Genomic DNA, 12,801 nt, shown 5'->3' on the forward strand with positions numbered 1-12,801 from the left:
ATTAACCGAAAGTCAAACTATACGTTTAATTCATCGAAACAAGATTTATTTCTTGGCCAAGTTTGTTAAGAGGACTATTCCCACACACCAGTGAGGTTAAATAAAAAAAATACTTGCAGAAGATCAGATAAAGCATCAGTTTAGTAATTAAACTATGTTATACATGATTGAAACAAGACTTCTACTGCTGTCCAAGGATTATAAGATCTGAACATATCTCTTACATGTGGAGGTGTCACCGCCAGTTGCAGATGATACAATGCTTAAGCTTGTAACTGACTCAGCTAAGCCCCCAAATACAATGCTTTTTACGATCTCAATTTTGTAAACTTCTGCAGCATCAGTTCCTTGTCCTTCAACAGAATGGATTTGAGTACCTAGATTTGCTGAAGCTGTTTCTGTAGTTTCATGCCCTGCTTCCACATTTATAATGGTATCGTTGCCTGCCACACAATTGAATCAAGAAACTTAAGCTACATAAAACTAAGTTTCACAAAGTATAGTCTGCTGCATAAGATACAGATTTATGTATGGTCGCTATAAATCTGATTGCAACCAGATTTATGTATAGTCGCCATAAAGTATTACAATGAAATATGTCCAGTTCTTACTTGGAATGTTGTTTGCAGCTGCTTCCACAGAAATGTTGGTGATGTTATCTGGTTTATCTTGAATTGATAAAGCGTCCTTTACCGATGAAATCAAGGCATGCTCATCAACTTTTAAAGGCTGCTTTGAGTGGATCTCTATATTGGTCTTTGTGATGGTATGCTGAGAAACTTCATAGTGATGGCCGCCGTCTGTTAATGGAAGGAACACATGATAATTGGCAGCAAAGCAATCAAATCAAACATTAGTAAGTCAGCATACAGGCAAAAAACTTTTCTCAAGCTAACATCACTATACAGCAGATAGACAAGTAGATGAGAGTGCAACAATAGAACTTGATTCTGAACCAATCTTCGCCAGATAAATGAGAGTGCTCTTTAAGCACAAATAATTACACTAGTACAAAGGATTAAGCACTCAGAGGTGACCGGAAACCACTTGTTCAAGAGAGAACCTATTTCAGGCAGACCAATCAGGATTTTGCTATACTTGACACTTTGATGATGTGGATTTGAGGAAAATCTTTTGATGATGGTGATTTTATTTCATGAATGGAAAAAATACCACTTCCTTTCTGGGTTCGCATTTTTCTACAATTTTTTTTGGGATTTGGTAAAATTTTTAGCTAGTATTGAAAAATATGCAAGTAATTATTAGAAGTGAAAGGTATAAGAATTGGAATGAGCTTGCATTAGCCAGAGAACTAAGAGGGGGTTTAGGTACCTTTACTACCAAGTTGAAATTTATTGTCATCGTTTGCCACCAGAGACTCAGAGGAAAGCATGGCTTCGATATGCTGCTCAGTTTCTTGAGGGATTTGTGTCAAATATTTGGGTTTCCCATTTTCATCCAACCCATTGAGTGCAAAAGCTGTAGTTGCTGAAGACAGAAGGAACTGATTATCTGCATATTCACATGAAGCCAAGTAGGAGCTGAGCCCATTTATGATTATTGGAGTATTATTATAATAGACAGGTCATTATTATTACATCCATGTTACAAAACACATATGATACACATTTTCGACCTCATGACTATCCCCGTTCTCGATTTTTTAACGAGTCGACAAACAAAAAAGCACTTTTTCTTCGGATTTGTAGGACCAGGAGAAAATTGAACATTGCCCATAAAGGAAATCGACCTTTTTTTATATCTAAAAAAAAGGTAATCCACCTTGAGTGAAATAACATGTCTTCTTTACAAAGAAATGTAATGAAAACTTTATTAAAGAATAGAACCCAGAGAGTGCAAGGAGTACTACAACTATTTGCCACATGCATCTCAGCACATGACAGCTATGTGTGAAGATAAAATTTATATGAAAGGACAATTGACTGACCACTGCAATAATTGAGGGAAGTTGGCAAATCTATTCCTTTTTCTTCATAACGTAGAGATAGAATGTTCAAAAGGGCAACATGTAAACATGTTCTCGGTTGAAATTATCATGAGCAGACATTTTTTTTCAGTAAACTCTTCTTAATAGAGGGCATGTCATACTAGAAACATTACCTGGATCTTTATTTAGTATTGCCATATCAGATTTTAAGTCGGTCTCTATAGTTAGAGACTCCTCCTTTGTTGAAGTTATCAGAAGCTTAACTTCATTCTGTTGAGATGCTGGCACACTGTCCTGTAGACGATTTCCATCACTAACTTGAATTCTGCCATCGGTTCTTAACAGCTCATCCTTCCTATCATTAGATGCTGGCAAACTTTCCTGCACAAGATCTCCATTACCAACTTGGATTCTGCCACCGGTTCTCAACTGCTCGTCCTTCCCATCATTAGATGCTGGCAGACTTTCCTGCACAAGATCTCCGTTACTAACTTGAATTCTGCCACCGGTTCTTAACAGATCATCCTTCCTATCATTAGATGCTGGCAGACTTTCCTGCGCAAGATTTCCACTACTAACTTCAACTCCACCACCGATTCTTAACAGCTCATCCTTCCTATCATTAGATGCTGGCACGCTTTCTTGAACAATATTTCCGTCACTAACTTGAATTCTGTCTGTGGTTCTTAACAGCTCATCATTCCTATCATTTCCTTGAATTTTCTTAGAAGCTGCTGAGGTGCCTGGCTGATTTCGGGTCTCTTCGTCAAAGATGTCAAAGACAGAACCTCCTGCACAAGAGAAAACAAAATCATAAGGAAAAAGTGCTGGAAAATGAACAAAGGAGCAGAAAGATCTAACGGAAAACAAGTAATCAGACATGATGCAAAATTGGATCACTAAACTTATCTACACATCCATGTTATGGATGCCTTTGGACTTGATCACAAGCAAAGGCTATTTCTTTGACTATCTATGACGAGCAGAAGATTTAAATCCATACACTCCCTCATTTTAAGGACTCACAGTCAGTCACAATTTTACTTTAGACCAGCTATGCCATTCAACCACGTGATAAAGAAACACAAGAAGCATTTCTTATTAGCAACTTCTTGTGATTAGCAGACATTTCATTCCAATTTGATGATGATGTTACAAATATTTCAGCACGGCCTATGTTAAACCTGAATTGTGTATTTAGTTTACAGATTCTTCATTTTAATACAAAAACAACATACCCAATGTAATCCCACCAAGTAGGGTTTGGGGAGGTAGAGTGTATGCAGACTTTACGACTACCTTGGAGGTAGAGAGCTGTTTCCGAAAGTAATAACGGAAATGAAGAAGACACAGCAAAGTATTATAGACAACCTAACAAATCAGCATGAACAGTAATCACAACAGATTCTTCATTTTAATATTTTCTGGAAAATAATATAGCTCTGACATTGAGATGCTGGAATGGGAATTTGACATGCCCTTCAAAAGAAATACCTAGAAGAATGTGTACTGTATTATCTTCGAGCTATAGAAGCATAGCTGCATAAAACATGCACAATAATAGCCCAAATGGACGCATAGATGGATATGGATCAAAGGTTTTCAATTAAGTCACTACTTCACAGTAACAAGAATACCATTGTTTTCCCTTTAAAAACAAAGCTGAACATCTTTACCTTCTTGACTCTTTGTTGCATTTTCTGATTTACCCACTGTATTAATCACCATTTTCCCTTTCATATTTGCATCTTGGTTCTTTGATCCTAAAATTTTCCCTCCAGAGTCCTGAGCGATTTCACTGCTGGAGTGTGCAGGTGGAGCAGATTCTTTAATCACTAAGGACTTGGATCTCCGATCTTTGAAATCATCTGATGGTATAAGTACTCCAGAATCATTTTTCACTGCATTTGCCCCAATACCATTTCCTGCATGAGAAAGGCCATCAGTTTTAACAATAATCTTTAAATTTTCGCTACATTATAAGGGAGTAGTTTGGATATTCCGCTCCCCTCTCCCCCCACCCCACCCCCACCCCCTCCCCCCAAAGCAATGCAATGATCAAACTAACCACAAGCTCATCCTATTGCTTTACACAGAACATGTTACTTAGAAACCTCTTCCTAGGTAAAAGTTTTAGCTTTTACGGGATATGCAATAAGTGATACGGAACCAAAATTGAACCTCATAACTTTTTCATTGTCAACTCCTGATATTTTTCAACAATGGCAGAAGTAGAGTTATCCGATAAAAAAAGTACCCAACTTATACTATGATTTTATTTGTAAGGTATGCATAACTCTCTCAGTTCCAATTTATTGATCTTAGTTACTATTTGGACAGTTGAAAGATATTTTCTTTAATCATAATTTTTTCAAATACTTTATACATATTTTAAATTGTTACTTATTGTGACTTATAGTACTTTTTATGTAGTTTATAAATATGTAAATTCCGTTAAAAAATTGAAGATTCTACGTCAGAATTCACACCAAACAAGAGTTAGTTTGACACTCATACTCCGAACTAAGAGTAACAAATTGAAACAAAGGGAGTATTAATAATAGACCGAACAAGAGTTAGTTTGATACTCGTACTCCAAACTAAGAGTAACAAATTGAAACAAACGGAATATTAAAAATAGGAAACCAGTACCAAGAAGGTACTGTAGGTACAAAAGCGTAAACAAAATTAAGCTGGATTCTCTTTTGCTATATCTCTAGCCCGTCTAAAGGTAAAAGGATCCATTATTGACTCTACATCATTTATATCATCCCCATCCCCCCAATACTTTAAATTGTAAAAGAATCTGAATTTAACAATTAAAATGTTTCCTATATGAAGGTATTCCTTTACAATCAATCAACTACAACTCTAGAACTTATCACACCTGTACGAAAGTTCATCTCAGCGCATTTTGCAGTTCATAGTTCACATAATATCCCATTTTTTATGAATAAATAAACACATTATGTGATTTATTTTTTGAATAAATTTAGAAGGTAAAATTCTTAGAAAAAAAATGTAGATATAGATGCTACTTTGTGTAGAGTGCGGATTTATAATGCTCGTTAACTAAACACATTTGGAAATAGAAAAAATACAAGTGGAAAACGCAGTACCTTGCTCAACTGATGCTTTTCCCTTATTTAATGCAAAGATAGAGAACCATTTTTTGTTTGTTGTAGGTGTCTGTTCACCTTTGACATTTTCTTGGTTACCTTTCTCTCCGAACATTCGGAACAGTTTGAATCCATTCCCTGAAAGTTTGGAAAAAAGGTCATTTCTTCGTTAATCTCAGCCTGTCCCCAACAGAATGCAACAGACAGAGACTACAATACAGCTCCTTTTTGACTGGTAATTCTTGCAAACTATAGAATACTGGAAGACTGTTTTACATTTATAAGAACATGGATTAAAGAGAAGAATCACTTCTTTCTATACAATCTACATCTAAAAAGCATCTTTAGTTCCACTTAAAAAGAAAAAATAATTAACACCAATATCACACGTCATTCAAAGATCTCGCTTATGATTATAGTGTATGCTAGATAAAATGTAATCAAAAGTTTCTGGAACTCTTCAAGTAATAGAAGAGTATAATTCATTTTAATGTTGTATCAGCTAATCCCAAGCCAATTATTGAATGGCCATTTCTTTTCTTTAGTTTTTATCCATTTTTCATTCCTTTCCCCACAAAGAAAGAAGTTTTGGCTGGCTTTCATGAGTCCTGAAGGACACAAGATGAATTCAGTTCCATTTCGTAAAGAAATGGATCTTGAGCCTAACTCAACCCCAAAAGCTAGCTCATGAGGGGAGGATTGTCCAAGTCCATACAAGGAATCCATATTTTCCTCATCCCACCAATGTGGGATTTAACAAATTAAATAGCTATAAACAATAGTAATAAACTATCGACTTATTTAAGATGCTATTGAGTCTGCTATTACCAAACAATGGATAACTCTGTAATGAGACTATACACAGAAATTTGGAGCAAGTGTTGTTTTTAAAAAAAAAAAGATGGGGCAGTGAAAAAGGATTAAAATGACTCTCAATGGATTGAATAACTTTCAATAGCTTTCAATAAGCTTTCAACAGCTTTCAATAGTTTTTCTTATGCATAAGAGGACTTTAAATAACAACTTACAAAAAAAATCAGCATAAATACAAAATTCAAAATAACCTAAAATATCTCAACTAAACAAACAAACCAACAACCTAGTTAAAATTCAAAATTCAGATTTATCCTAATCTAAATAATTTATTTTACTAAAAAAACTAGTGTAGTAACTTAAAGCAATTTCCAACACTCCTCCTTTGCTTTAGTTACTGTAATTTAAAAACTGCTCCTCAATTTTTGCTCTGTAGTGGATTCTGAATTTTTCAAATTTTTTTTCTTGAACTTGCACATCTTTTTGATGTTCATCTTTCTCTTTTTTCTTTTTCTTCTTTTGATTCTTTGCTGAAAAGCCATCAACAATCTTGTGTTGTTTGAAAATACTTTCATAGACTTTGCAAAATGTTGTAAGGATTTTTCATTTATCAAAACATCACATAAAGCATAGGTTTCAAGATATAATTTCTTCACAGAACAAATTTGATTATTTTTGTCTGTGAAAAATTTTGGAGCATTCAAAGAGAGAATGCTGCTTGACATCTTTTTGGTTGAAAATAGCCCTATGCTTTGAAAATAAGCTTGAGTTGAAAACGATAGCCCTGACGGGTTAAAATGGGTAACCCTTACGGGTTAAAAATGATATGGTAGAGCTTTGGAAGAAATCACAGATCCCCTAAGATCAATAAAGCTCTGATACCACTGTTGTTGTTTTTTTAAAAAAAAAATGGGGCAGCGAAAAAGGAGTTAAAATGGCTCTCAATGGATTGAATAACTTTCAATAGCTTTCAATAATTTTATTAAGCATTAAGTGGCTTTAAATAGCCAACAAAACATAAAAAACTGCATAATTTAAAATTTAAAACAACCTAAATTATCTCAACAACAAAACAAACTAACAAATATTTAAAATTCAAATTCATCTTAACCTAAATAACTTATTTTGCTAAAAACTAGTGCAGTAACTTAAAGCAATTTTCAACAAGAAGGTATGTTCATGTCACTGCACATTAAACAATTCTCCATAAACGCCCTTGCGATGACAAAAGAAGACCAGATTTTATGTTGATTTTCAAGGTAATGCAAAGATTTGTACCTGTTGGAATAAAAAAGCTGAAGCATGATAAGCATCTGAATAGCTCTGGCTCTCTATCAGGCTGGTGATCATCCGCTTCCAATGGTGGAGTACCATCAAGAGAACTATCAGCTACATCACGTACTTCATCCCCAGCTGCCTGTGCATGACTAGCATCCACTTTGGAATCACCTACAACTACAAGTTTGTTACGTTTGACATCATCACCAGAAACCCGAATTTTACGTTTCCTTTTACGAAGAATAACCCTCTTAGTAATGCATGACTTGCAATTAGGGCAATAAAGATCATGTGTATTCTGCTTCTGAATTACATTCTCAACATCAAAATCGTTTACATCAGCGTCAATGTCATTTATCAGGTCAGCATCTGCACTTTCTATTTCATCAATGGTCGTGGACTTGCGAACAATGTTGTGAACTTCTGAAAGATCTTTGGAAAGCTGAGCATGGGAACTTGACAAGTTGTCACTCTTCAAATATCCATTAAGTTGAATGTTTAGAGTAGCACTCTCCTGAATTCCTTCATCTCCTGGAATTTTATCGATCTTCTCCTTTATGGAAGGTGTAGAAATGGAGTTACTATCTGCATGCATATGAAAGAATTCAACTCTTCACTTCAAATGACTTTTCCAACTCTCAAAATATAGACACAAGCACAACCGTGAATCTGAAACTCAACTTGAAAAGAAAAGTTCAAACAATAAACCAGGACGAAAACTATGAAGGTTTAACTGAAGTTCACCAAATTTGCTACGCTGAAAACCAATATCACAATCAATCAATTAACTGGAGTTAATGATATATTCATACACGATAAATCATAGTACAGGAAAATGGAACACATGGAGAGCGAGGACCTTAGAATCGAAATTATAACCCTTCTTGCCCCATGTAAAGAGATCAGGTAATGATCTCTTCTTTATGCTCTTTATCTTTTCTTTTTTATTTTGTCAGTGTCAATCTATGCTTCATCCTACAGGTAACTTTTATACTCCATGTAGCAACTTAGACGCTCTTGTGCAAAACATGGCATCCAGAGCACATTATGAGTACGCCAGACCAATTTTTTAAATCCCCAATTCCATATTTCTACACTTTGGCAGTGCAAAACTTACTAAAATAATGGCTATCACGATGCGTATGTACAGGAAAAATGGCCTGAAACCATAAGGATCAAGGAGAAAAAGGACTCACTCAAAATATTTGCTTGAAGCCTATTATGTAGCATTTGCAGATATTAGTACCATTCATCACATTGAAAGTAGTTTCTGAGATCTTGCTACTGCTTAAATTTCCATAAGAACCGTTCTGTTAATTGACAACATCACTTTTCTACCAGTCATGGTTGTTTCCTTAAAATCAAAGTATCAACTAACCTTTACTTCCAAAACTGAAGAAAAGTTCACTCTGATCTAACATTGGGTAATGCATCAGCTTATCCAAGTGGCCCCTAGGAATCTTTGTCCAATCAATACCTAGGCTTTTGCCTAGCAAAGTCCAACTGCAGGCTCGACACTTCCATATTCCTTCAATCAAACATAAACAATGATTGGAAAAACTGCATATTGTGCCTAATGCAAGAGGAAAAATGAGGATGATTCATCTAAGTGGTTCACAAACAAAGCGTAGATGTTTTTGGTAAACACTTAGTAGTGCACTACTGGAGGATCTCTATTTCTACTACTAGAATTTACACAATCAGTCGCTAGAAAATGGCATCCAATTCTTGCCAGCAGATGAACACAAGTAGTGGCAGTACTTCTAATGCTGAGTCTATCTTATTTGGAAAAAACTGAATCTATATACTATGCCATTGAAGGATCCCATAAAATAGAGCATGCTTGCCTGTTGCCAGCATCTGATTACACATCCAAAAGGATGTATACCTGTTATAGAGAGTGTAATGCTTACTCACACTTCACTCATGCACCCAGACTGCAAGTATCCGCAGAGCTGCAATTTAAGTGTTCACTTCGCTGAGTATAGTCTGAATATTCAAAGGCCTTACTCAATTACAGTGACTATGGACTTGGATCTTCAAACACGAGACCTTGTGGAGAGTTAGCTGCTCTGGAGGCATTAACCTATGCTCTTCTGCTCTCAGAGGAACTCCCCCAAATGATTAGTAATCAAACTTTCCCCTTAAATCACTTAGTTAATTCTACTTAGCAGTCACATCAAATCTATTATTCCGTTGTATAAGATATTGGTTGGGTCGAACATCTTGATCACAAAGGTATTAATTTTTCAGGTCTAACCTTTCTAAAGAATACTGAAATCTTTGAATTTTCCCAGAAAAGCTCATGCTTTCTAAGGGATCTAGATGAGAGTTAATCTCTAAAGATTCCTCACCACAAAGACTGAATTTTAAACCGTATATAAAGAAATGTCCAACAAAAGATTTTCTGGAATTAAGCATCAAACTAAGCAATAACCTTTTTCAACTTCATAAATTCAAAGGTAAGACAAAGTCCCATCACCTCAAGTAAGAAGCAAGAAGACAATCAAGAAACAAAATGTGCACAACCTCAAATTTCAAAGCAGATTTATCCTTGAGAAATTTCACCCCATTACCTTAAACTTCAGCACAGTGACAAATATATGCAAAACATAAACCTTTATGATGTATATATACATACACAAACAAACAAACAAAAACCTGTATTAAGGAAAGGGTCCCTTTGCAGTAAAAAAAGAAAATAATTTCAGACAGGTAGGGTAAGACATAGAAGTAGTGGGGTTCAAAAGAACTTTTTTATCTCTCCCATGAATACTGTATAGTTTACCCTACAAACCCAATGAAGAAGACATGTAGATACAGCAGATCTCAAGAAAGAAGAATCAGAAGAGAATTTCGTAGAGATTTGAAGTACAAAAAAATTGTCAAACAGTAGATGAACTAATATATACCTTCATCTTTGTCATAATAGACAGAATGACCTGATCTGAAGGGCCCTTCTTCAGCTTCTGTTCCCTTTTCAACCTCATCAGTAGAACTCACAAGATGCTGTTTTGACTCTTCTTTAGCTTCAATTCCCTCATCGACCCCATTATCTGAAACTACAATCTGCTGAGTTGACTTTTCTTCAGTTTCTGTTGCCTCTTCAACATCAACCCCATCAGTAGAAGTCACAAGATGCTGTTTTGACTCTTTTCTAGGTTCTGTTCCCTCTACAACACCGTTATTTGAAGCTACAAACTGTTGAACTGACACTTCTTTTGGTTCAGCTCCCTCTTCAACCCCAATAGCAGAAATCAAAAGATGCTGTTTTGACTCTTCTTTGGCTTCAGTTCTCTCTTCAACCCCATTATTTGAAGCTAAAAACCGCTGAACTGACACTTCCTGTGGTTCAGTTCCCTCTTCAACCCCATCAGTGTAAGTCACAAGATGCTGTTTTGACACTTCTTGTGGTTCAGTTCCCTCTTCAGCCCCATCAGTGTAAGTCACAAGATGCTGGTTTGACTCTTCTTGTGGTTCAGTTCCCTCTTCAACCCCATTATTTGAAGCTGCAAACTGCTGAGCTGACTCTTCTTTTGGTTTTGTTTCCTCTTCAACCTCAACCCCATTATGTGAAGCTGCAATCTGCTGAAGTGACTTTTCTTTAGCTTCAATTCCCTCTTCAAACCAATTATTTAAAGCTACAATCTGCTGAACTGACACTTCATTATTGGAATCTGAAAGTTGCTCAGTTGACCTTGCTAGTACATCATCAAGATCAGATTTTTCTGTTGCCTCTTCAACCCCATTATTTAAAGCTACAATCTTCTGAACAGACACTTCATTTTGTTCAGTTCCCTCTTCAACTTCAACCCCATTACTGGAATCTGAAAGATGCTCCATTGACCTTTCTTGATCATCACCAAGATCAGATTTTTCTGTTCCATTAGTGATCATTGGTGTGGAATCTGCATGCCCATTTGTCTCAATTTTCCCATTTGTTACTTCTTTAATAGCTTTGGAGCTTCTCACTTTAAGACCCCCTACTTCTTCTTCTTCATCAACTTCCACCTCATTTTGCTCCCATTTCAAATCTACTCTCTCCATTGTTCACCCCACAAGCCTTCACTAATCCCCTACTATAATTATGGACTTCCTATAAATACAGAAAAGAAGAAGAAGCAGAAGAAGAAGATAATATTGAAATACAAGCACTAAGAGAGAAGTAAATGAGGCACTGAATGCAAGTAACAGATCACAAGATACTAATATTATTTTATTTATTTTCTTGATATCATGAGCCAGTTGACGCAGATGATGGTTGCACACAGAGACCAGTCGTCCATACCACCCCTCAACTTTAAAGAGAGAAAAAAATAAGCAACGTCGTGAAAAAAAAAATTATTTTTACTGTTTGAATCAGTAATATGAACTTAGAATTTTGATATATATATATATATAATTATTTTTTAAATATAAAACAGAGTTTACACAGAAATGACAATAATAATAATAATAATAATAATAATGTGAAAAGTGAAGTTTCTTGAGGATGATATATTGAAGGGAGGTGAGCTTCTCAGTTACTTCTGAGGCCTTACCACCATAACAATTCACAATTAACTCATTACTCACGTGCTTATATACTTCCTCCTCCTCATTTCGCCCAGCGCTGCAACAACAATATATTCAGTGTATCTGTATAACAAATACAAAATATAAATATATATAAATTAATACAGTATGTAAAATAAACTAACACCAGTTATAAGATAATATTACACAAGATAATACTAAAAACTATCTATTTGAAACTGTAGACATCACTCAACACCACGAACAATAAACTTCAGATACAAATAAACAACGCTCATCTACTGTTACCAACGTACTCCACCCTCTATCCAACTCCGCGTTCTCCACACCTTTAGGGTCATGTCCTCCGTAAGCTGTCACTGCTTCATATCGTGCCTAATCACCTCCTTCCAATATTTCTTCAGCCTACCTCTGCTTTACCTAAAATCATCCATAGACAGTAGCTCACACCTCTGCATTGAAGCATCAGAATCTCTCCTCATCACATGCCCAAACCAGCGTATCTTCACTTTTCGGAGAAAGTATTTTGAAACGGAGGAAATGCTAGTTTTTTCCTTTTCTTGTTTCTTGAATGAGATGAAAAAATCATTACGTAGCGGACCTTCACTTTTTGGTTAGCCGATAGCGATTTGGTGACTTTACTTTAAAGTTTTTAAGTAGTTTGAATAGTAACTTTATTAGTATATAATTTCTGAAGTAGTTTGCATAGTAACTTTAATATAATTTTTCTAAAATAATAAGTCGTTTTGATTGTAAATAAATCGTTAAATTTTCTAAAGTAAGTAGTTTTGATAATAAATAAATTCTTTAAGATTACCAACTTTAGTAGTTTGTAACAGCAAATTAAAGTTTCAATTGGAGCATAATAAATATAACAAGTCCACAACTCATTAGAAGATCTTATACGAAACCACAAATTAATTTTTTTTAACCTCCTCACATTTTTTGTTCTTTAATAAATTCTTCACTGTATAATAGCCTATAAATCACGTAGAGGATATAATCCACATTAGACAAACCTTGTGTGACAGACTTGATTTAAAAGACATTGATTGAGAGGGAATCAATCCCAAATCATTCGTGTAGAAAATCACCCTCCAAACTAAC

At 35.3% G+C, this 12,801-nt stretch overlaps 1 protein-coding gene across 3 annotated transcripts in view; it reads right to left on the reverse strand.

The window, feature by feature from the left end:
• LOC107862966 overlaps window positions 1-11,622 on the reverse strand; it is a 15,669-nt gene extending 4,047 nt beyond the window's left edge. The window contains exons 1-9 of one of the 3 annotated variants that reach the window (XM_016708688.2): window positions 10,071-11,617; window positions 8,537-8,686; window positions 7,159-7,743; window positions 5,068-5,205; window positions 3,625-3,873; window positions 2,122-2,739; window positions 1,333-1,488; window positions 612-800; window positions 225-443 (exon numbers count right to left, since the gene is read on the reverse strand). In XM_016708688.2, coding sequence (XP_016564174.1) covers window positions 225-443; window positions 612-800; window positions 1,333-1,488; window positions 2,122-2,739; window positions 3,625-3,873; window positions 5,068-5,205; window positions 7,159-7,743; window positions 8,537-8,686; window positions 10,071-11,205 — 3,439 coding nt within the window. In that variant the 5' untranslated portion in view covers window positions 11,206-11,617. Of the gene's footprint in view, window positions 1-224; window positions 444-611; window positions 801-1,332; window positions 1,513-2,121; window positions 2,740-3,624; window positions 3,874-5,067; window positions 5,206-7,158; window positions 7,744-8,536; window positions 8,687-10,070 lie in introns of all 3 variants that reach the window. The other 2 variants (XM_016708687.2, XM_016708689.2) reach the window with 2 other exon arrangements.
• Between the last annotated feature and the right edge of the window lie 1,179 nt (window positions 11,623-12,801).

Source organism: Capsicum annuum, chromosome 3, assembly GCF_002878395.1.
Source record: "Capsicum annuum cultivar UCD-10X-F1 chromosome 3, UCD10Xv1.1, whole genome shotgun sequence".
NCBI lineage: Eukaryota > Viridiplantae > Streptophyta > Magnoliopsida > Solanales > Solanaceae > Capsicum > Capsicum annuum.